Raw genomic sequence first — 26,677 nt, forward strand, 5'->3', positions numbered from 1 at the left:
AATAATGAGGGGAAAAGAAATCTCGAAGAAAAGTCGAGAGGAGGAGAAAAACCCAGAACCGGGTTTGATCAGAGAGGAAAAAACTATCCTCCATGTGGTATCTGCAAAAAGACAAACCACTTGGAGAAAGATTGTTTCCACAAAGGGAAGCCACAATGCAATAATTGCAAAAGATTTGGGCATATAGAAAAAGATTGTCGATTAAAACAAAATCATCGAGCTAACTTCACGGAAGAAAGTGAAGATATTCCGGAGAACAAAAATCAGCTATTCTATGCTTGTCATGTCGCAAATAAACAAAGGGAAGATACTTGGTTGATCGACAGTGGGTGCAGCAACCACATGACAGGAGATGAAAAGTTATTTGATAGTATCAACACCTCCGTAAAGTCCCGCGTTAAACTAGGGAATGGAGCGCTTGTTGACACTAAAGGCAAAGGTATGATAACTGTTCAAACTAATAACGTCACTCGATCTGTTAATGACGTTCTTTTAGTACCAAGCCTTGCAAGTAACTTGCTAAGTGTTGGACAAATGATGGAGCACAGATACTCTTTATTCTTCGAAGACAAATCATGCGTTATTCGTGACAAGAAAAATAACTATAAATTAATAGCCGAAGTGCCAATGGAGAACCGCAACTTTCCGCTTCGATGGCAGTATATCAGAGACACGGCCATAAAAGTTCAAGTTGAAGAATCATGGCTATGGCATCAAAGATTTGGCCACTTTAACTTTCACGCACTAAAAATCCTCCAACAAAAGAATATGATGAGAGACTTGTTAAACATAGAAGAAATCACCGACACGTGTGAAAGCTGTATGTGAAGGTATTTCGTATGCCCGAGAGACATATTAAATTAATGTGGCTGACGTGTTATGATCCAAGTCGGGTCATACCCAATAACAAACTTACCGACACCTTATTTGTATTTGATTTTAACGATTGGTTCATTGATCAAATACGCGACACTTGAACTTTAAGAAAAATGGTTTTCTTAAATATTATTTGATGTGTATTATATAAATTATGGAATAATTTATATATTATGGATTTAATTATTTATAGGTTAAATAATTAATTTATTTATGTTACATTTTTATATATAAATTGGTTTTATATAATAAAATGTATATAATAATATGGAAGTTTTATAAAACTAGTTTTATAAAATTCAAATTTTATAAAAACTATTCTTTATAAAATATAATAGGAGTGACATGGGAGTTAGAGCACACATGCTAAGATCCCTTTTCTTGGTCAATTACAAGGGCCATACTTCTATAACATGCAAGACTTGAATTATTCCAAGCACACTCTTGCATTTACACATCAAAAGTAATCAAAAAACTGCATTTTCTCCTCCCTTTTCTGCTGCCAAAACCGTGGGGTTTAAGGGGTTTCAAAGGGTTCTTAATTTGGTTTTTGGAAGCTAAATTCAAGTGTCAATAAATCCTAACCAAAGCTAGGGTGTTGGTGCACAAGTTTGGGGTATAACAACTTGAGGTTTCACACTTTTGGAGCTCCATTCATCATCATCATCTTCATCATTTACTAGCAAGCTTGGAGTAGGTATAATCTCTTTACTTGCTTGTAGTTTGTAAGTATATATCACAACTTGATCCTAATTGGGATTTAACTTTAATTGGTTAAAGTTTAACAAGTCTAAAATTGGTAATTAACATGCTTCCGCTTTCTTAATTCTTAAAATGGTTTAAGTATATTTTGAACTTGTTAAATCCCAACAATGGTATCTAGAGCCGAAGTTGTTGAAATATGCTTCGAGATGGTTATTAAACCCACTATAATTTTGCATTCTATGAACATGCATAAAGTAGAATGTAAAATTTTGGGTTTTGGGTGGTTGTCATTTTGGCCAAAATCACTTGTGATTCTGCATTCTGTACTGCCGATCACTTGTGATTCTGTATTGCCAATCACTTGTGATTCTGTGTTGCAGATCACTTGTGATTCTGTGTTTCCAATCACTTGTGATTCTGTATTGCCTATCACTTATGTTGATGATGTTCACAATCTAAGCCTTGACCTTGTGTTTGGTTGCATGCATGATTGATTAATATTTATTCAATTGGTTTGTAATAATATTTATTCATTTGACATGTAATAATTCATTTGGTTATGTAATTTATTTTATATTTGGTATGTGAAATAGATTAGGTTGTAATTTCATTTTTTTTTAGACAAAATGTATTAGGATATATTTTGTAAAATGATGAAGAATGATGAAGACTTGAAGAACACATGAAGAAGCATTTGGATGCAAGGTTAAGTGGGAGATTTGAAATCTCATATTTTGTTTTATAACCCCTTATCCGGTGGCATTTGTTTTCGGCTAAACAAATGTCTACCAAAATGGCTTGATTGTGAACATATTTGTTTTGCATGCATGGTTGTTTATTGTATGATTGTGGATTGTATGGTTGTATGCTACAAGTTAATCACACAAGTTAACAATAAGCAAAATGGCAATTTAATTGGTTAAATTATACATTAATTAACGACATGCAAAACGTCAATTTAAATGGTTAAATTAAAAATGGCTAAAAGGACATTAATAAACGGTTATTAAGATCATGATTAGGATCATATATATAAAATGGTTTATAGACATGAAATATGGCAAATGTTTTCTTAAACTAGAATTTATGAAAACTTAAAATCCCTTAACTAAAACAAGGTAAACAAGTTAAACGCCATCCTTTTGTGGAAACACTTAGACATATTAGGAATCTCTTGATGGGATAAAGGTCACCTAACCGTCATGAGTGAACTAATATGAATAAGGTACACTTCGCATACATGTGGGATAAAGGTCACCTAACCACTTGTATGTTAAGTCTACATGTTTACACAAGTAGGACGACTTGATTTAGGAATCATGAACTTAGGGTCACCGAAGCATGAGGAACAAATAGGCGTTGATGGGATAAATATGCCATGCAAAAGGATTGCATGATCCCATAACTTAGAAGTTGCAAAAGGATTGCAATTGTCACATAAATGACTACCTAGCTAAATCAAATAACGGGATAAAGGTCACCTAACCGAAATTTGATTTACCGTTGGGTTCTAAGATTTAATAAAACAATTAAAAATAAAAGGGTATTGTTTATTAAATTTAAAATCGATACTTAAAAGGACTTTGTTAAATTTTGTAGATGGCCGCAAATAACAACAACATGCAAAATTCACCACTTAACCTAAACAACCTATCATTAAGGTCTCTCCTCGAGAAAGACAAACTCAACCATACGAACTTTATGGATTGGTTCCGTAATCTTAGGATTGTCCTCAAACTTGAGGACAAAGCGTATGTGTTGGAGGACCCTATTCCCGACCAACCGGATGAGGAAGATATAGAGGGCATGGCTTATTATGACAAGTATTGCGCCGATTCGGTGCAAGTCGCTTGTCTAATGCTTGGGACTATGATACCCGAACTCCAAAAGGATTTCGAACATCATAGTGCATATGACATGATTACGCAATTGAAGGAGATGTTCCTTCAACAAGCACGTGTCGAGCGCTTCGAAACGGTTCGAGCGCTACATGCATGTCGTATGGATGACACCCAATCCGTCTCCTCTTATGTCCTCAAAATGAAGAGCCTTATTGATCGTGCTAACCGTCTTAACCTAAACATATCAAATGAGTTAGCCACCGATCTTATCCTTAATTCCCTATCAAAAAGGTTTGATCAATTTGTAATTAATTACAATATGAATGGGATGGATAAGAGCATAGGTGAGCTTCACGGTATGCTTAGAACGGCGGAAACTAGCATGGGTAAAAGGGCTTTACCCGTGTTAGCAATCGATCAAGGTGGGTCCAAAGGTAACACCTCTAAGCCAAAGGTGGCTAAGAGAAAAGGACCCGCCTATCAAGGCAAAGGGAAGGGGAAGATGGTTACCCCAACCATCAACAAGGCCAAGAAGCAAAAGGTCACCGAGAAGGCAAACCCCAAGGAAGACCCATGTTTCGGTTGCGGTGAGATGGGTCATTGGAAACGAAACTGTCCGGTCTACCTTAAGGAGTTGAAGGACAAGAGGGATGCAGGGCAAACCTCAGGTAATATATATATGGTATATATAGAGCTAAGTATTACTTCTTCTAATACATGGGTATTAGACACTGGATGTGGAACTCATATTTGCAATTCTTTGCAGGGGTTCAAAAGAAGTGATCATAAGGCGGGAACATCAAGTCTCTATATGGGCAATGGTGCAAAGGTGCATGTTAAAGCTCAAGGAGATTTTATTTTGAAGCTTCCAAGCGGATTGGAACTTATTTTAGAAAATGTTTTGTATGCTCCGGATTTGTGTAGAAACATTATTTCTATTTCTCGCTTAAAACAATGTGGTTACGTTGTTAATTTTATTGATGATGATATTCATGTTTCTAAAGATAATGTATTCTATTTCAAGGCTTCGCCTTCAAATGGAATTTATGAATTGGTTCATGATGACACATCATCTAGTAGCTCAATGTACCATACAAGCACCAAGAAACTCAAAAGGGATTTGAGTGATTCCTACTTATGGCATTGTCGCCTTGGTCACATAAACAAGAACCGAATACATACACTTCAAAAGAATGGACTTTTGAAATCAAATGAAATGGATTCGTTTGAAGTATGTGAATCTTGTTTACAAGGCAAGACGACTAAAGCACCTTTCAAAGGGACCTATGAAAGGGCTAAAGATTTATTGGGATTAATACATTCGGATGTATGTGGACCCTTTAAACCCATGACTAGGAAAGGTGAAAGATACTTTGTTACTTTCATTGATGACTTTAGTCGTTTCGGATATGTCTACTTATTAAGACACAAGGACGAAACGTTTGAAGCATTCAAAGAATATCAAAACGAAGTACAAAATCAACTCAATAAGACAATTAAGGTACTACGTACCGATAGAGGAGGTGAATACCTAAGCGAAGCCTTCCAAGATCATCTTAGGAGTTGTGGGATTATCTCACAACTTACTCCACCCGGAACACCCCAACTTAATGGAGTTTCCGAAAGGAGGAACCGAACCCTAATGGATATGGTTCGATCTATGATGGCAAGAAGCTCGTTGCCTCTATCATTTTGGGGTTATTGTCTAAGCTCCGCGGCTCGTATTTTAAATATGGCCCCAACCAAGAAGGTGGAACGAACTCCTCATGAGATGTGGTTTGGAAAACCTCCTTCTCTTTCATACTTGAAAGTATGGGGATGTGAAGCTTATCCTAAGCGTTATGTAGCAAATAAGCTACATGCTCGATCCACAAAGTGTATCTTCATAGGATATCCCAAAGATGACATGGGATATTACTTCTATGATCCATCCGAGCAAACCGTATTTGTTGCTCGGAAAGCGGAATTCCTTGAAACCAAGTTCCTTATGGAAGGTGATGGTGAAAGGAAGATAGATCTTGTAGAGGTACAAGATCAAGCCGATGATACACAATTGGTTGGCACTAGTACTCAACATAAGGATGTTGAAAATGATCAAATGGATGATCAAGGTACACAAGACGTTCGAAGATCTAGTAGGATTAGTAATCCTCCCGAGAGATATGGGTTTCTCGTGGAAGGTTGCTATGCGGTTGATTTGGATGAACCGACAAACTACAAAGATGCTTTATCAAGAATTGATAAAGATAAATGGCAGGAAGCCATGAACGCCGAGATGCAATCCATGTATGAAAACCAAGTTTGGGAACTTGTTGTGCAACCTCCTAGCTCCAAGCTAGTTGATTGCAAATGGCTTTTCAAGAAGAAAACCGACATACATGGAAACTTGGATACATACAAAGCTAGACTTGTAGCAAAAGGTTTCACTCAGACTCAAGGGGTTGATTATGATGAAACTTTCTCGCCAGTGGCAATGCTAAAGTCTATTAGGATATTATTTGTCATTGCTGCTCACTATGACTATGAAATATGGCAAATGGATGTCAAAACCGCTTTCCTAAATGGATATCTTGAGGAAGATGTCTATATGGTACAGCCCGAAGGTTTTGTTGATCCGAAAAATCCTAAAAAGGTATGCAAGTTGAAGAAATCAATCTACGAATTGAAACAAGCATCTAGAATGTGGAATCATCGCTTTAATGAAGAGGCAAAGAAATTTGGCTTCATTAAAAATGGTGATGAAGCTTGTGTGTACAAGAAGGCTAGTGGGAGCTCTATAATGTTCCTTGTGCTATATGTGGATGATATATTATTATTTGGGAATGATATTACCACAATGCAAGGAGTCAAAACTTGGCTAAAGAGTTGCTTCTCCATTAAGGATCTTGGAGACGCACAATACATATTGGGGATAGGGATCTATAGGAATAGATCCAAGAGATTGATAGGTTTAAGTCAAAGTACATACATTGATAAAATCTTGAAAAGGTTCAAGATGGAAAACTCTAAGAAAGGTTTGGTACCTATTCAAAGAGGAACCGTTCTCAATTCATCTCAGTGTCCTACCACGAAAGATGAACAAGAGAGAATGAAGAAAGTCCCATACGCATCTGCTATTGGGTCTATCATGTATGCGATGATATGTACTAGACCGGATGTGTCATGCGCTCTAAGCTTGACAAGTAGATACCAGAATAACCCAGGAAACAGTCATTGGATTGCTGTTAAAAGTATATTGAAATACCTTAGGAGAACTAAGGATATGTTTCTAATATATGGGTCTGGTGAGGAGGAACTCGCCGTAAAAGGTTACGTGGACGCGAGTTTCCAAACTGATCGAGATGACTCTCGATCACAATCCGGTTATGTCTTCATGTTAAATGGTGGTGCGGTCTCTTGGAAGAGTTTGAAACAGGAGGTTGTTGCGTTATTCACTACAGAGTCGGAGTACATTGCCGCCTCACTGGCAGCTCAGGAAGCTGCATGGATGAAGAAATTCATCGACGACTTAGGAGTGGTCCCTTCCATTCAGGACCCTCTTGAGATCTTTTGTGACAACGAGGGTGCGATTGCTCAAATCAAGGAACCTCGTGCTCATCAAAAGACTCGTCACATTGAGCGGAGATTCAACTACATAAGGGATGAAGTTGAAAAAGGAAATATATGTATTCGCAAAGTTCACACAGATCATAATGTTGCGGATCCACTCACGAAGCTTTTACATGGACCAAAACATGAGGGACATGTTTGTGCATTAGGGCTTCGATATTCTAGTGATTGGATATGATCTATTTTATGTATTGTACCGGAACGAAATTATTCAAACTCATTAATATAACTATGGTGTTAATTTATCTGAGTTATGTTCCTATTTTGCATATTTCATCCATGAATAAGCAATTATTCTAAATTTCCGTAGTCGATCACATTTGTGGGAACAAGTGTGAGGTTTAGACTATTATGAACTCGGATTGGTATACATTCATAGGTTGAATGTGGGGCAAGGTTGCAACCAAGGTTCATAGATATTTGTGGGAAACAAATATTGGAAGACCCGCTCTCAAGAATTACTGTATAGAGCCTTTGTGGTTGATCACATGTAATCTTGAGTAAAGGCGAATATCATTGTATCCTCTGACCTGAGATACATATTGGGTTCGGATATTCACCAAGTACTGTGCCTTGATTCTTTCCTTCGCTATTCTGAAACATGGTAGTACATAAGGAAGAACTCAGGTATATTACAAAGTGTATATCTAGGACGTATGTAGTCAAGATGGAATTTGTCCCTCTTATTCGTTGAGAGTCAGATGTCTAAGGCCTGAAAAGTTAAATCTATAAGAGAGTGATCACTCTGTATCTCTTGGATTTAACATGACGTCTAGGACGAAAGGAAATAATGAAAGATTCACCTAATCATATTCGAGATGGGAACTCGAAAGGGATGATGTTATTGAATGGCACAAAGTCATAACATGTTAGGGGTGATGGACGGTGTGTTAGGCTGTATCCATCACTTGCATTAATTTCTTATGTTTCTCGTGCAAGTGGGAGATTGAAGGTATTTCGTATGCCCGAGAGACATATTAAATTAATGTGGCGGACGTGTTATGATCCAAGTCGGGTCATACCCAATAACAAACTTACCGACACCTTATTTGTATTTGATTTTAACGATTGGTTCATTGATCAAATACGCGACACTTGAACTTTAAGAAAAATGGTTTTCTTAAATATTATTTGATGTGTATTATATAAATTATGGAATAATTTATATATTATGGATTTAATTATTTATAGGTTAAATAATTAATTTATTTATGTTACATTTTTATATATAAATTGGTTTTATATAATAAAATGTATATAATAATATGGAAGTTTTATAAAACTAGTTTTATAAAATTCAAATTTTATAAAAACTATTCTTTATAAAATATAATAGGAGTGACATGGGAGTTAGAGCACACATGCTAAGATCCCTTTTCTTGGTCAATTACAAGGGCCATACTTCTATAACATGCAAGACTTGAATTATTCCAAGCACACTCTTGCATTTACACATCAAAAGTAATCAAAAAACTGCATTTTCTCCTCCCTTTTCTGCTGCCAAAACCGTGGGGTTTAAGGGGTTTCAAAGGGTTCTTAATTTGGTTTTTGGAAGCTAAATTCAAGTGTCAATAAATCCTAACCAAAGCTAGGGTGTTGGTGCACAAGTTTGGGGTATAACAACTTGAGGTTTCACACTTTTGGAGCTCCATTCATCATCATCATCTTCATCATTTACTAGCAAGCTTGGAGTAGGTATAATCTCTTTACTTGCTTGTAGTTTGTAAGTATATATCACAACTTGATCCTAATTGGGATTTAACTTTAATTGGTTAAAGTTTAACAAGTCTAAAATTGGTAATTAACATGCTTCCGCTTTCTTAATTCTTAAAATGGTTTAAGTATATTTTGAACTTGTTAAATCCCAACAGTATGATGGGCAAGCAACATCGAAAACCTTTCCCTCATGACAAAGCTTGGAGAGCGAAAGGTATACTGGAGCTGGTGCACACCGACATTTGTGGACCAATGAGGACCCCGTCTCTTAATCAAAACAGGTACTTTATTCTCTTCATCGATGACTATTCTAGAATGATGTGGGTTTATTTCATGCTTGAAAAATCGGAAGTATTTACGATATTCAAGAAGTTTAAGAACTTTGTAGAAAAAAGCAGTGGCCATTATATAAAAACGCTAAGGAGTGATAGAGGAAAAGAATACACCTCTACACAGTTTAACAACTTCTGTGAAGACGAAGGAGTTAAACGCCAACTTACTGTTGGTTACGCCCATGAGCAAAATGGTGTCTCTGAACGTAAAAATAGAACTGTAATGGAAATGGCCAAAACGATGACACACGAAAAAGGCCTTCCAAACAGTTTATGGGCTGAAGCTGTATACACGGCTGTATATATATTGAATCGATGTCCAACGAAAGCCGTAGAAAACAAGACTTCAATTGAGGCATGGAGTGGAAGGAAACCATCAGCAAAACACTTACGAGTTTTTGGATCTATCTGCTACATCCATATTCCTAAGGAGAAACGTCACAAGCTCCATGAAAAATCAGAAAAAGGAATATTCTTAGGCTATAGCACACAATCAAAAGGCTACCGAGTCTATAACCTGAAGACCAATAACATCGTGATTAGCCGAGACGTGGAGTTTGACGAAGACGCTTCTTGGAACTGGGAGGAAGACAAAGTTGAAAAGCAAACATATCTGCCGCGGATATCTATAGAAACTCCAGATCAACATCCACTACAAACAGAGCATTCTGGTCATAAAAGCACAGGAGAAACGAGCCCTCCTATGCCAAGTTCTCCTTCGGCAACATTACCTTCAGCGCGAGAAGATTCAAGTTCGGAGTCAACACCGGGAAGAGTTAAAAAGTTAGCAGAGGTGTACGAGACTTGCAACTTCACAACTATAGAACCTGAAAGCTATGAAGTTGCATCAAAAGATGAAAAGTGGGTGGCTGCTATGAATGAAGAAATAAGAATGATTGAGAAAAACAACACATGTGAGTTAGTTGATCCTCCAGAAAATAAAGAAATCATTGGAGTTAAATGGGTTTACAAAACAAAGCTCAACCCTGACGGTTCTATACAAAAACACAAAGCAAGGCTAGTAGCTAAAGGCTACTCACAACAACAAGGAGTTGACTACAACGAAACTTTTGCACCAGTAGCTCGACTAGACACTATAAGAGCACTTGCGGCATTAGCAGCTCAACGAAGGTGGAAGATTCACCAACTAGATGTAAAATCAGCCTTTCTAAATGGATTTCTCGAAGAAGAAATATACGTCGAGCAACCACAAGGGTTCATTCAGAAAGGAAAAGAAGACCAAGTCCTGAAGCTAAAGAAAGCTCTATATGGACTTAAACAAGCACCACGTGCTTGGTATAGCCGCATTGACAGCTACTTCACAGGTTCAGGATTCAGGAGGAGTCAAAGTGAGCCCACACTCTATATCAAAACCCAAGGTAACTCTGACACTCTTATTATTTCCTTGTATATTGATGATCTTATATATACGGGAAACAATGAGAGAATGATACAAGAGTTTAAGGAAGAAATGATGAAAACGTTCGAGATGAGCGACCTTGGTTTGATGCGCTATTTTATTGGCATCGAAATCAGTCAAGAAAAGAAAGGCATCTTCATATGCCAAAGGAAATACACAGAAAATCTCCTGAAAAAGTTTAAACTATACGGTTGTAAAACCGTCACGACGCCACTAGTTGCCAATGAGAAGATGAGACAAGAAGATGGATCGGAGAAAGCAGACGCTTCAAGATTCAGAAGTCTCATCGGAAGTCTACTTTATCTGACAGCAACAAGGCCAGATATTATGTACGCAACGAGTCTATTATCCAGGTACATGAAAAACCCTACTCAAATACATTACAGAGCTTCTAAAAGAATATTAAGATACTTGCAAGGTACCCTGGACTACGGAATATGGTACAAGCCCACTATAGACTCGAAGCTTCATGGATACACTGATAGTGATTGGGCCGGATCGGTGGATGACATGAGAAGTACTTCCGGATACGCATTCACACTTGGATCTGGTGTATTCTCATGGACATCAAAGAAACAAGAAACGGTGGCACAATCGTCAGCTGAAGCCGAGTACATCGCAGCAGCTAACTCAGCTAATCAAGCTATATGGCTAAGGAGAATTCTAGAAGACATGGGCGAAAAACAAGACGAAGCTACAAAAATATTTTGCGACAACAAGTCTGCAATTGCGATGACAAAAAATCCAGTGTTTCATGGCAGAACAAAACATATTGACATCAAGTATCACTTTCTGCGAGAAAGCTCAGCCAAGAAAGATATTGAATTACAATACTGCAAGACCGAAGAGCAGATTGCAGATATTTTCACCAAAGCACTACCAAGACCAAAGTTCGAGCTCTTACGCAACATGCTGGGAGTAATACCGAAAAACATTAAGGAGGAGTGTTGAAATATTAATGTTTTTCTAGATTAATCTAGAATTAACTAATACTTACTAGTAGTAGATATTTTAGTAGAGATTAACTAGAAGGTAGTAGAAGTGCTACTCAAAATATCGGAATGTGCTAGAACCATTTGATCACCTACATTGTGAGCCTATAAATAGGCAAGAAGACTTGCAAAATCCATGTACACAAACACACCAAAAACTCAAGTAATAAAAAGCTTTCATTTTTAAATCTAAGTCTTCAACTTGCAATACTTCAAAACATCCCCTCACTTACAACAACAATTCAACCAAACAATTAAAACCAATACATTATTTTATCACATTAAACTAATCTAAAACTACTACAAATCTAACAGTTACTAATCAACTAGTAGCAAATTGCCACCCAGAAACCAATTTACTATCAATGTAAACAAGCAACCAATTATTCAGAAAAAAAAAATTATCATTTTTAACAAGAAAGCTGGTCCAATATACCATCATGGACTTAAAAAGCGTTAATAATAATAATAATAATAATAATAATAATAATAATAATAATAATAATAATAATAATAATAATAATAATAATAATAATAATAATAATCCGCACGCCATACTGTTCATGAGAGCTAGAATCCACTTGTAGATGTCTCCTCGTTCTTGTTATTCTTCTTTTTCATCAAGGGTGAAACTAATGACTTGACAAATATAGGGGCAGTAACGTTTAACCAATTACACTTCCAAGACAGATCTATGTTACCTTTATCATCATCACATAAACCCCAAGTGTTGTCTCGAGTCAAATCGAGTTTGTATGCAGGTGTGACAGCACCATACTTATTACCTTGGTAATCAGGTGGGAGCAGTTGCCAACCATTACAGTTTTTCATCACCCATGTTTGGTGGTGAGCACGGAATATGCATATGCATAGACGTTCTTCAAACATCCCTAGTCTGTCTTGATTATTCCATACATATTCGGTGTCATTAGGTAAGGGGATTTCTTTAAATTTCTCAAGACATAAATCAAACGAAACAATCATTTTTCTCTTCTTCTTTGTATCATCCATGAACCAATGAAGCGCCCTATCGTATAAAAGACCACAAGCATAAGTATTAGTATTAGTATTAGTATTGTAAGTTAAATAATCCAGGTCTTCAGCGAATTTCCATTTATTTGGTTTTAAAGATTTCCATTGATTTGATTTTAAAGATAACACTTGAAAGCGCATATGATACTTTGATTCCTCAAAGCCGACAACAAGCTTGTAATCATCGGTAGAAGAATCATAACCAAAACCCCAACATACTCTTCCCCTGCACTTGTAAGGAGGCATTGGCAATTTTCTAACCTCTCTAGTACAAGGATTAGTTACAGCTAATTCATCTCCAAAAGAAGAGATGCAAACAAGGCCATTACAGGAACCGGCCATCAAACAATAATCATGCAATTTAGTGATATTATTAATCGTCCAACGTAAAAGACGTAATCTGATTCTTATATATCCATGTTCACGATTGTTATTGTAGGTACGTTTAAGATGAGCTTTAACAAAATAATCAGATGATATTAAATTATACCATGACTTACAAACACTCTTGCACCGAAGAACATCTTCTACATCCAATCTTGCAAGTATCTTTTCAACCACACCATCATCATCCATTAGAATTAATAGAGAATTTTGATTTTTATTGGAAGGAAAAAAATGCGTTTGATTATAAGAAAATAGCAGGTTCAAAGATAGATATATAAAAGGAGTTGCCGGTTTCTAGGTTTTCTAGGAGCGTTTTTACGAACCGATAATTTTATTGGGCTTTTATTGTTTTAAAAATCAATCTCGAGCCAATCGGCCTAAGAGAAAATGGAGGAAACTCAAATACGGAGTAATAATTAAGATACAAACTAATTTGCAAAAGATCATAGTTTTAAAAGTCTCTCATTAGCCTACTATTCCCCAATTAATTGGAATTTGAGTTTTTGACTTGTTCAATTTATTCAATTAAAGTTGTCAATTAAGTTTTCTTTTATTTTCTTTAAAACGGCAAACACAAATAGTCATATATAGTCAAAATAAAAAGTTGCTCTTCGTTCGCCTAGTCCCAACTTACTCTTGTTAAAATACAATGCAAATTTAGAATAATATGGAATTAGTAAATGTATATGGGTAAAATAACTAGATATTAATATGTATAAGAAAATATCTAGATATTAGAATATGAGAGAAAAATCTAGAAATTGAAATGTAAAAGAAAAATCTAGATATTTGTAGGTTGTAGAAATATCTAGATATTTATATATCCATGGAAATATCTAGGTTCTAGAATGTTCCATGGAGTAGTATAAATATGGAGGAGATTTCATTTGTGTTGTGTGAAGTTGTGAGAGTGAAATAAGAAGTGAGTTGTGAAGAAGAGAAGAAGAGTGTGAGTTAGCGAAAGTAGAGAAGATAAAGCTTGTAAGTAATATTGTAATTGTAATTTAATATAAGTGTTTTTGTTAAGTTTCCCGATCAAGCCTTAGTTTGTGTTTAAGTTCTTAGTGCACTTTTGTTGTTCTTATTATATGGATATGGTCAGCTCTGCCGCCTAAGTAATACATGGTCGGTTATACCGCCTAAAGATATATGGTCGACACTGTCGCCTAAGTACATTGTGCACTAAGGATTTATAAAATTAAAGGCTAAACAACGCCAAAGTGTTGGTGTAGTGAGTCTTGTATAGTCTAGATCCTCTATAGTGGGTGTGTTGGGCTCGTCAAAGCTTCCAACAATTGGTATCAGAGCGGGTCGTTCGGGACCATTGCTAGTGGAGGTACTCATCGGTAAACGTTGGACGTTTACATCGACTTGTTTTCACCAAGGCTCTAAGGTAGATTCTGTCGGAGCACAGTTAGGAACTGTGAAAGCTCATCGGTCAGGGACCAAGCTTATTGGACGTTGGACGTCATGATGGCAGATCTTGCAAGTACGAGCAGTGGAATCAAGAGTCTCAATAACCACAACTATGGTTATTGGCGGACTTGTATAGAATCCTACCTACAAGGACATGATTTATGGGAAATAGTTGCTGGCAGTGACACAACGCCTCCACCGAAAGAAAATGCTGAAGCCTTAAGAAAATGGAACATCAAGGCCGGGAAGGCTTTATTTATATTGAAGACTACAATCGAGGAGGATCTATTGGAGCACATCCGTGACGAGAAAACACCAAAGGCAGCTTGGGAAACTTTTGAAAAATTATTTTCAAAGAAGAATGAAGCACGCCTCCAGCTCTTGGAAAATGAGCTCGCAGGTATCTCACAAGGAAGTCTATCTATTTCTCAGTATTTCACCAAGGTGAAATCTATTTGTCGTGAGATATCTCAACTTGCTCCTGAAGAGAAAGTGAGTGATGCAAGGATGAAGAGAATTATCATCCATGGCTTAAGATCCGAGTATAATGGATTTATAGCAGCTGTGAGAGGATGGCCTACTCAACCATCATTAATAGAGCTGGAGAATTTATTGGCTAATCAAGAGGCATTAGCCAAGCAGACGAATGAAGTAACCATAAAAGACGGAGAAGATGCACTCTTCACAAATAAGAAGAAAGCAACATCTCGTAAACAAGAGGCGATGAAAGAAAGTAAGACATATGGGTGGAAGGGTCACCCAAAATCAAAAGGCAACGCTTCAGGGGGAGCTCAACAAGGAAGAAGAGATCATCGCCAACAATACGGGGAAAATGATAAGAGAAAGAATGGTGAATGCTTCAATTGTGGCAAGAAGGGTCATTTTGCTCGAGATTGTAGATTCCCCAGAAGGCGAACTTTTGAAGGAAATGTGGTCGCCGCAAGAGATGAGAAGAAAGAGGTCACATTCGAAGCAACCATTAATGAGGAAACATGGGATGCAGAAGCAGGACTCTCCGTTGAAGCTGACATGGATGATCAAGCTCTTGCAGCAACCTTAAAGTCAAAAATAAACTACAAATATGATTGGATCATCGATTCTGGGTGCTCAAATCATATGACCAACGATGGGACGAAGCTGCAAGAAATGGAGGATTACAAAGGAAAGAGAGTCGTGTTGACATCCGACAATTCAAGGTTGTCTATTTCTCACATTGGAAAGACAATAATTTCAAATGAAGGCGACTCTCATAAGCTCCAACTCGAGTAGGTGTATCTTGTCCCTGGCCTAAAGAAGAATTTACTGTCAGTACCACAATTGACAGCAGAAGGGAACTATGTGCTCTTTGGACCAGAAGATGTGTCCGTATTTAAGAGAGTAAAGGTGGTTGGCAATCCAGTTATGCATGGAAGAAGAATAGAATCGGTCTATGTATTATCTGCTGAAACAGCATATGTGGATAAGACTCAAAAAAAATGAGACGGCTGATCTTTGGCATGAACGTCTTGGGCATGTGGGCTACAACAAGTTAAAGGAGATGATGGTAAAATGCATAGTAAATGGGCTTCCTCAAATTGATATCCGAACAGATACAATATGTGCTGGATGTCAATTTGGCAAAGCTCACCAATTGCCATTCAAGGAGTCAGCGCATCAGTCCAAGACACCACTAGAGCTCATACACTCAGATGTTTTCGGCCCAGTGAAACAAACATCACTTGGAGGTATGAAATATATGGTGACATTCATTGATGACTTCTCAAGATATGTGTGGGTTTACTTCATGAAGGAGAAGTCGGAGACTTTTCTGAAGTTTAAAGAGTTCAAGAACAAGGTAGAAAGTGAGCTCAATACTAAGATCCGGTGCTTACGCACAGATAATGGAGGAGAATATTTATCGACTGAGTTCAATATCTATCTTGAGAAGCACAAGATTAGAAGACAATTAACTTGTCCCAATACTCCACAGCAGAATGGAGTGGCGGAACGCAAGAATCGTCACCTTGCCGAAACTTGTCGAAGTATGCTTCATGGTAAGAATGTACCAGGCAGATTTTGGGCCGAATGTATGAGGACGGCATCGTACGTGATTAACAGACTCCCACAAACAAAGTTGGGATATATTTCACCATATGAAAGATTATGGAAGATCAAACCAACCGTCAACCATCTCAAAGTTTTTGGATGTGTATGCTACGTCTTCGTGCCAGATCATCTACGAAGCAAATTTGAGAAGAAGGCAATTCGGTGCATTTTTGTCGGTTATGATGAATCAAGAAAAGGATGGAGATGTTGTGATCCAAATACCGGAAAGTGTCATACTTCAAGAAATGTGGTATTTGATGAAGCGTCTTCATGGCGGTCACCTCAAAAGATAGAGCTTCCAGAATCTCATGGATTAGAAGAAGGTCTAGAAGAAAAAGAAGAACATAAAGAGCACATATCGGATCCAATTAAAGAAGGAGGTGGATCGTACTCTAAGGAAACGAGTCCATGGAAAACTGGGGTACATCAATCTACATCCGAAGAGGTTCGTCCAAGCCAAATGGATGCCGAGGAGCATGTGCAAGAATTACGGAGATCAACAAGGCCGAGGCAACCTAATCCGAGGTATGCCAATGCTGCTAATGTGGATGAATCAATAACTATTGAGCCTTCCACTTATGAAGAAGTAGCACAAAGTCAAGAATGGCAGAAAGCGATGGAAGAAGAAATTAATGCACTAAAAGAAAACCAGACATGGAGTTTAGTTCCAAAGCCAAAAGATGTAAAACCAATATCTTGTAAATGGGTTTACAAGGTGAAGACTCGATCAGATGGCTCCATTGAAAGGTATAAAGCTCGACTTGTTGCTAGAGGTTTTTCTCAACAATATGGGCTGGATTATGAAGAAACGTTTAGTCCAGTGGCGAAGATCACAACAATTCGAGCTCTACTAGCTTTAGCTGCTAGCAAATCTTGGAAGTTATGGCAGATGGATGTCAAGAACGCTTTCTTACATGGAGAACTTGACAAAGACATTTATATGGAGCAACCAAGAGGCTTTGAGAACAAGATCCATCCTGAGCATGTCTGCAAATTAAAGAATGCACTATACGGCTTGAAGCAGGCTCCAAGAGCTTGGTACGGGAAGATTGGCGAGTTCTTAGTACAAAGTGGTTTCACAGTTGCTCCTTCAGATTCTAGTTTATTTGTGAAACAAGATCAAGGAAAACTAGCCGTAGTGCTAGTATATGTGGATGACTTAATTATCACGGGAGATCACTATGAGGAGATCCAAAGAACAAGAGAGAATCTGTCTATCAGATTTCATATGAAGGAGCTTGGAGAACTCAAACATTTTCTTGGACTCGAAATAGAGCAGAAAAGAGAAGGGTTATTTCTGGGACAACAGAAATATGCGCGAGATCTTTTACAAAAGTACGGAATGCTTAATTGCAAACCTATCTCAACTCCGATGGATCCGAATACAAAACTACGAGCAGATGAAGGAAAAAGTCTTCAAGATGTTACCATGTATCGAAAGATGGTCGGAAGTCTTATTTATCTCACACTAAGCCGGCCAGACATATCTTATGCAGTTGGAGTGGTTAGTCGATACATGAGCAATCCGAAGAAGCCTCACCTTGATGTTGTACGACGCATCTTAAGGTATGTTAAAGGCACTATTAACTTTGGTATTTTATACAAGAAAACAAAAGAATGTCACGTGACTGGATATTGTGACGCCGATTACGCTGGAGACTATGATACACGACGGTCAACAACTGGATACATGTTTAGTCTTGGATCAGGAGTAATATCATGGTGCAGCAAGAGACAACCAACAGTATCCTTGTCAAGCACTGAAGCAGAATATCGATCGGCATCGTCAGCAACACAAGAAATTACATGGTTGAAACAACTAATGGAATATCTTCATCAATCAACAGACTATCAAGTAGAGCTTTTCTGCGATAACCTATCAGCTATACGTCTAGTAGAGAATCCAGTCTTTCATGCAAGAACAAAACATATAGAAGTACACTATCACTATATTCGCGAGAAGGTCCTTGAAGGGGAGATCAAGATGGTGCCAACAAAGACAGATGAACAGGTTGCAGATATATTCACCAAGAGCCTAAGTAAATCAAAGTTTGAAAAAATAAGAGAAGCACTTGGAATGGTCTGCAAGACATCGTTGGAAGAAAATTTGCATTGAGGGGGAGTGTTAAAATACAATGCAAATTTAGAATAATATGGAATTAGTAAATGTATATGGGTAAAATAACTAGATATTAATATGTATAAGAAAATATCTAGATATTAGAATATGAGAGAAAAATCTAGAAATTGAAATGTAAAAGAAAAATCTAGATATTTGTAGGTTGTAGAAATATCTAGATATTTATATATCCATGGAAATATCTAGGTTCTAGAATGTTCCATGGAGTAATATAAATATGGAGGAGATTTCATTTGTGTTGTGTGAAGTTGTGAGAGTGAAATAAGAAGTGAGTTGTGAAGAAGAGAAGAAGAGTGTGAGTTAGCGAAAGTAGAGAAGATAAAGCTTGTAAGTAATATTGTAATTGTAATTTAATATAAGTGTTTTTGTTAAGTTTCCCGATCAAGCCTTAGTTTGTGTTTAAGTTCTTAGTGCACTTTTGTTGTTCTTATTATATGGATATGGTCGGCTCTGCCGCCTAAGTAATACATGGTCGGTTATACCGCCTAAAGATATATGGTCGACACTGTCGCCTAAGTACATTGTGCACTAAGGATTTATAAAATTAAAGGCTAAACAACGCCAAAGTGTTGGTGTAGTGAGTCTTGTATAGTCTAGATCCTCTATAGTGGGTGTGTTAGGCTCGTCAAAGCTTCCAACAACTCTCACACAACCAATTAGTCCCTACAAGGTCTAGACCGAGTACCCTACTAGTAACTTTTACAAACTTAAAAACATTGCTAAATGGATAGATAATAATGTAAAAAGTATGGCTGACCCCTACAACTTTGCATTTACCTTTTACCAACCCATATCAGCTTGCTATCTAAACTCATACGGAGTACTTCCAATATTTCGAATTTAAGCATAAAAACAGTGTGTATTATATATTCAAATTTATTCATTTCCTCGACTGATACAAATTATATTGGAGGTGGCAAAACTGATGGGTTGGGTAACGTAGGTGGTTTTATGCAATACGATTACACCGGGTGACATTTCAAACATTTGAAACGTTTGACTCCTATAAAACAACAATCTAGTGAATCTATGTTAAATGAGGTGTATTTGCTTCCTGTAATTTATTCGTATCACTCTTGCTTAAATGCATTATGTAGTTAACTTATTAACATTTGTTTTTAGAGTACAACAACCAAGAGGGTCAAATTACCTTATTTGGTAATTTGACTTTATGGATCAGAAAGTTGGATTCATCATTTCCCATTTTGGAGGCATGTCACAAGATCAACTAGGGTCCAACATAACGGGTCAAATAACAGCAAAATCAGATTTTTCCTCTGTTGTAATTGGGGGTTCCAAAAGTAAATTGGATCCATCCCAATAATAGAAATAGCTGTTACTTTTTTGTGTATATAAACACTTGACTGATGTACACTTGAATACAATTCAGATTCATATAATCAATAAAACAATCATATTGAAATCGATCATATTCATTCATACAATCATATTATCAATTTAAACATGGTATCAGAGCTAAAGGCATCGATTCATTAATCAAGATACTTCTATGGCTCAATCATATACCAATAACCAAGCTGCCATGCCCATTGACGGTAGCTCAGGAATGAACCAAGCTGCCATGTCAATTATGGACGGTGGCAGGTTCAATAACCCGGAAAATGAAAGAACATACCTGGATGTTCTATGTCAAACACCAACCATTGTCAAAACTGAAAACACCCCTGCAAATCGTCATCAACCACAACCATTGAACTGTGTCTATTGCAGAACACCTACGAGGGAAGCTTGGTTATGGCATAGGAGGTTAGGTCACCCATCTGCCAGATACTTACACTCTTTATTTCCAAGTCTTTTTCCATCCAATGTTACGTTAAATTGTGAAACTTGTATTCTGGCTAAAAGTCACCGAAATACGTTTAAACCTAGTAACACTAGGAAAGAAATTCCTTTTGCTTTAATCCATTCTGATGTGTGGGGTCCTGCACCGGTTGTTGGGGGGAAAATTTTTCGATATTTTGTCTTATTTATTGACGATCATACCCGAATGACTTGGATTTATTTTCTAACTCACAAATCAGAAGATTTTGAGAAAATTTTTTCACTTTTATAAAATGGTTCAAACCTAATTTAATAAAAACATACAAATGTTAAGATCCGATAATGGGGGTGAGTTTGTAAACTCATCAATGAAATCTTTTTGCGAAAATAATGGGATTATTCATCAAACCTCGTGTACACATACCCCCGAGCAAAATGGCGTAACCGAACGTAAGAATCGACTACTTTTAGAAATGACAAGAGCTTTATTAATTGAATCCAAGGCTCCGAAAAGTTTTTGGCCCGAAGCCCTTGCTTCCGCTACCTATCTTATCAACCGGTTACCTACTAACGTTTTGGGCACAAAAACCCCTAAAGATACGCTTTCCCAATTCCATACCCTTCCGACTTCATTTAGCATTGAACCTCGAATATTTGGGTGTTCGGTCTTCGTCCATATTCCAAAACATGAGCGTACCAAACTAGATCAATGTGCGGAAAAATGTGTCATGGTTGGCTATGGAATAGATAATAATGTAAAAAGTATGGATGACCCATACAACTTTCTATCTATTATCATTGTAAACGACTTAATTACACGGATAGTTCTTGTGGTTTGCTCAAAAACACACGGACAATCCAAACTTGATTTTTGCACCTAAATAGTCCAGAAGCATGAACTTATTTCACGAATAATCTAAAATCGTTAAGGACGTTAATGTTGCTCTGTTAACTCCAGGCATGTGCGAGGCACATGAGGGTATTATTGTCCATTAACACCAAATATTGGGCTTGCTAAATAACAAATAAAAAAAGAAATTTTCTAATGACAGCCCTTAGGGCTGTCTTTAGGAGATTCGAACATGCTTCTTTTGTTTGTACATACAAGATAATAGCCCACTTCCTGCAAACTACCCCATTTAATAGAATGTATAACTCTTTTATGCATAAATATTTCTTTTAAAGGCAGTCCTTAGGGTTGTCATTAGAAAACTTGATAAAAGTCGACGTCCGTTTCGCCCCGTCTCAACCGATTCAACCTTTCAAGATCTTGACCGACTCGTCTGTCGTCTCACGTCTTTTTCGACCTTGGGGTGACCTCTAAAACGTTTGAACCGTTTGACTATACAGAACAACAAAATGAGCTGTATTTGCCATATGTAATGTATTTGTATCACTCTTGCTTTGATGCATTATGTAGTCTGACTCCTTAACAACTTTCTTTTTTGGGTGAACTTGTTTACACACATATATATGACTCATCTTGATTGTTTGTTTTTGTGGAATTGCAAGATATTCTCCCCGGCATTTTGAACCAACTGGGTATGCCTAAAACTTCAAAATATATTTCATTCAATCTTATGTTTGATTTTGGAGGGTAAGAGTGATTAACATTTGTAACCGGATGGGTGCTGTTTTGGACCCGATAACTTAGATAACTTAAGAAAGTTAGCCGAGCAGTTCCACAAACAGGCACCCTGTGCAGGTGAAGGGGCTTCTTCTGCAACTGCACAAGAGGATGATGATGATGATGATGAAGTCTGAGAACTCGTTGCAGGTGAGACTTTTGAAGAAGCTGCTGCAGAGGAAGGTCAGAAATCATAGAATGTATTTACTAAGATTAAAAATGTATTTACTTATTATATCTGTATCATTTTTTATTGCACCTTTTGTTTAAGCAAATATTCTAGTAATGCGTTTTGATGCTACTCCGTATAACTTGTAGTTATTTTATCATGTCATGGTGCATTTTTAAAAGAAATACATGCATGCTTCTTTGGTGTGTCTGAGATATCAAAATCTTAGTGTGTCCATGAACACTAAGAATCTAAGTTAAGAACCAGATAGTGAAAAACAGTCTTGTTATGATGAACAAAATGTATTGAAAAGGCTGGGTGGGTTGGAAGTTCAGTTCTCTTTTGTTTCAATTTCAACCTGTTTGATATGTTGAAGATGATACATAACTGAATCAACGGATTCATATAAGCAACAGGTCAAACCTGCGACGTCTAATATAAAAACTGCCGGTGTTTTAAGAAAGGTTATTATAGAGTAGTGCACATAATAACATAAGATAAAACAAAAGTGGCTATATATAAAACAATATAAACACAATCACACACAACTCATTGTATCTATTACCTACAACCTCCACAAAAACCATCAACCCCAATATACTAGAAATTCCAATGACATACAGATCCATACATGAATGTTGTCTCATTTTGATACTTGAACAATCATCAACAGTTAATATAGTTGTAATGAAGGAAAATAAAGAAAACAAAGAATTCAAGATGGTTGTTATTAACAATTTAACAATATACTCTACTATATACTCCGTAATATAATAGTATGTTACTAACAACTAGTAGCAAATTGGGACCCAGAAAATATAAAGCAAGTCCATTTAGAACCCAATTTACTAGTATCAATATAAACAAGCAATCAATTATCATCAAAAGAATAGTTACATATCATTTGTAACAAGAAAGCTGGTCCATACTATCATGCACTTAAAAAAGAAGCGTTAATAATAATAATAATAAATAATAATAATAATCCGCACGTCTTACCGTTCATGAGAGCTAGAACCCACTTTTGGACGACTCCTCGCTCCAGTTATTCTTCTTTTTCTTTAAGGGAGAAACAAGTGAGTTGACAAATATAGGGTAAGTAAAATTATACCAACTTTGCCAAGACAAATCTACATTTCCTTTATTATCATCACATAAACGCCAAGTGTTGTCCGGAAAGCAATTGAGTTTGTACGCACTAGTGGCAGCAGCATACTTATTACCTTCGTAATCACGTGGGAGCAGTTGCCAACAATTATAGTTTTTCATCACCCATATTGTTGTGTAGTATCTATCAAGGAAATAATAGGAGCGAAATATGCATAGATGTTCTTTAAACATCCCTAGTCCGTCTATCTCATCATACACATATTCCGTGTCTTTAGGTAAGGGGATTTGTTTGAATTTCTCTAGAGATAAATCGAACGAAATAATAATTGTCGTCTTCTCTGTATCATCCATAAACCAATGAAGCGCCCCATCATATAAAACGCCACAATTAGAATAACTTAAATAATCGCAATCCCCAATGAATTTCCATTTTTATTTGATTTCAAAGATAACACATGAAAGCACATATGATGCTCAGACTCATTAAAGCCAACAACAACCTTGTAATCATCAGTAAAAGGATCATAACCAAAACCCCAACACATTCTTTCCCTGACCCTATAAGGAATCATTGGCAGTTTTCTAACCTCTCGAGTGGAAGGATTAGTTATTAAAAACTCACCTTTATCAGGAGAGATGCAAACAAGACCATCACAGGATCCAACCATAGTACAACCACGCAATTTAGTGACATTATTGATCATCCAATGTAATCGGATTCTTATATATCCATGTTTACGATTGTTATTGTAGCTACGTTTAAGATGAGTTTTAACAAAATAATCAGACGATATTAAATTATACCATGACTTACAAACACTCTTGCATCGAATAACATCTTCTACATCCAATCTTGCAACTATCTCCACAACCACATCCATTAGAATGAAAATAAAATTTTGCTTTTGATTAAAAGAAAAAAAAATACGTTCGATTAGAAGAAAATAGTAGAAGCAGGTTCAAAGATAAATATGTAGACGGAGTTGCAGCTTTCTAGGTTTTCTAAGACGTGTTTATGAACCAATGTTTTTATTGGGCTTTGATATTTTAAAAATTAATCTTGAGCCAATCGGGCTATAAGATAAAATGGAGGATGGTTGATAAAAATAATTTCCAAAAAATACTCAATTAAGCAACATACAAACTAATTTGCTAAATGGATTAGACCGATCGATTAGTCCCTACAATGTCCAGACCGAGTAGTACCGACTAGTAACTTCTACAAACTATGCTAAATGGATTAGATAATAATGTAAAAAAGTACGGTTAACTCATACCACTTTATGTCAATTATCATTTGTAAACCGTAGTGTTCCATGTAACATCCTATGGACTTATAACAAACGCTTAATATATTCACTCAAATACGAAGAGACTTCCGTTGGTTTGAATAGAGTCAAGGGTCCTGTTTTCTATGTAGTTTCTCATAGACTTGACTGTAAAGTCTTCTTTAACCTCCATTGTTGCAAACCCACGTCTAAAACTTCCAAATATATTTCGTTCCATGTTTATGTTTGATTTTGGACGGTAAGAGTGATTAACATTTGTGAACGCATGGGAGGTGTTTTGTACATGACCAGATAACTTAGATAACTTGAGAAAGTTAACAGAGCAGTTCCAGATTCAAACACTGGATAACTGCAACTGAAACCTGCACAAGAGCACGATGATGAAGTCCCAAAACTAGTGGCAGGTGAGACTTTGGAAGAAGCCGATGCAAAGGAAGGTCAAAAATCATAGGGTATGTACTAGACGCGATGTGTGAATTAATATAATAGTATCAATTTTGATGCATTTTTTTGTTTAAGAAAATAATCTAGTAATGCGTTTTGATGTTGTTTTGTCTAATTTGTAGGAATGTTGTTTTATTATGTCTTGGTGCATTTGTATAAGAAAAACGTGTTTCTTTGTTGTTTCTGACATTTGAAATATCAAAATTTAATGTGCCCATGAACATCAAGTATCTAAGCTAGAAAGTTAAACATATCTAAGGTAGTAAGTAAAACAAATCTAAGATGGAAAGTAAAACATGAGCAATCTGTGTATCATATATCTTTATATAACGTTTTGTCATCACTCTTTGGCGCAAATTTCTCCAATTCATCGGTATCCAATAGTGGCCCGTGTTCACCAAACATAAGAACACCATCATTTGCATTGTTTGTGAACATTCGTTCGATCTGACGTCAAACTGTGAGAATATGCAAAATCTCCAATCACATGAGTTAAACTTGCATTAATCAGAAAATCTGTACATAAATCATCAAGCACAAATCTCCAGAATAAAACTAAAAACACTAACAGATTAGATTGCACAACTTGTTTTGCTCAAAAAGAATCTTCAGAACATAACTTATGTTTAAATATCCACATAGAACGTATAACATGCATATTAGCGGAACTAGGTACAAGTTCCCATGTCCCATTTTTAATAAGAGCCTGAAACTCATCCATCATGGCACACTTCCAGTAAGGATCTTTGAGAGCCTCACCAGGAGTACGAGGAATTTGAGAATATGGTCGTATTTTGGCTGACATTTGTATAGTCGAGTGGGAGAGATAGTCGAGTAATAGGATTAGTGGTGAAAGTTATAATTAATGAGCTAAAGTGTTGTAAGCGATAACAGATGTTTAGGACTTGCAAGGTTTAATGACCTTATAGGTAAAAGATAATAGGATTAAGAAAATCTAATTCTTTGTACCTTCATATCCGTGTATGACGTGAATAATTAATGAGTCAGCTCAGCATATTTTCAGTTTGATGTGTCGTGGTTTAGGTTTGCCTACAGGCAGAAGAAGGCTGTACATAAAACAACCACAATAGACGACGAGAGGCTGCAAAACACTTTAAGCTTCTATTGGTGCCAACACTTGGGTTGTTAGTGGTGCTCCTCAAACAAAGAGTATGTTACTCACTTCAATTATAGATAATTTTTGTTTCTTTGCATTTGTCTTTTACAAATTATTTTGGAGGTGGCAAAAAGGATGGGTTGGGTAACATAGGAGGTTTTATGCATTACAATCTAATGAATATATGTTAATGATCTGTATTTGCCACCTGTAACGTACTATTTGTATTACTCTTGCTTAGATACATTGTGTAATTACCTTCTTAACAAGTCATTTTGGTTGTTCCTTTTTTGTAGAATTGCAAGATATTTTCCCCGGATAACTTAGATAACTTGAGAAAGTTAGCAGAGCAGAAACAAGCACCAGGTGCAGGTGAAGGGACTGCTGATTCGCACAAGAGGATGATGATGATGATGGTGAGACTTTTGAAGAAGAAGGTCAAAAATCATAGAGTATTTACTAGGCACGGTGTCTAACTTATTATATTTATATCATTTTTAATGCACCTTTTTGTTTAAGCAAATATTCTAGCAATGAGTTATGATGTTGCTTTGTATAACTTATGGGAATATGTATGTTGTTTAATTA

General features: G+C 36.6%; 1 protein-coding gene across 1 annotated transcript; it reads right to left on the reverse strand.

The window, feature by feature from the left end:
- Positions 1-23,637: 23,637 nt before the first annotated feature.
- LOC139841029 (putative F-box protein At3g16210) lies at positions 23,638-24,120 on the reverse strand. The gene has a single exon (XM_071831265.1). The coding sequence runs from the start codon at positions 24,118-24,120 to the stop codon at positions 23,638-23,640; it is 483 nt and encodes a 160-aa protein (XP_071687366.1).
- Positions 24,121-26,677: the final 2,557 nt, after the last annotated feature.

The sequence above is a fragment of the Rutidosis leptorrhynchoides genome, chromosome 4 (assembly GCF_046630445.1).
Source record: "Rutidosis leptorrhynchoides isolate AG116_Rl617_1_P2 chromosome 4, CSIRO_AGI_Rlap_v1, whole genome shotgun sequence".
Taxonomy (NCBI): domain Eukaryota; kingdom Viridiplantae; phylum Streptophyta; class Magnoliopsida; order Asterales; family Asteraceae; genus Rutidosis; species Rutidosis leptorrhynchoides.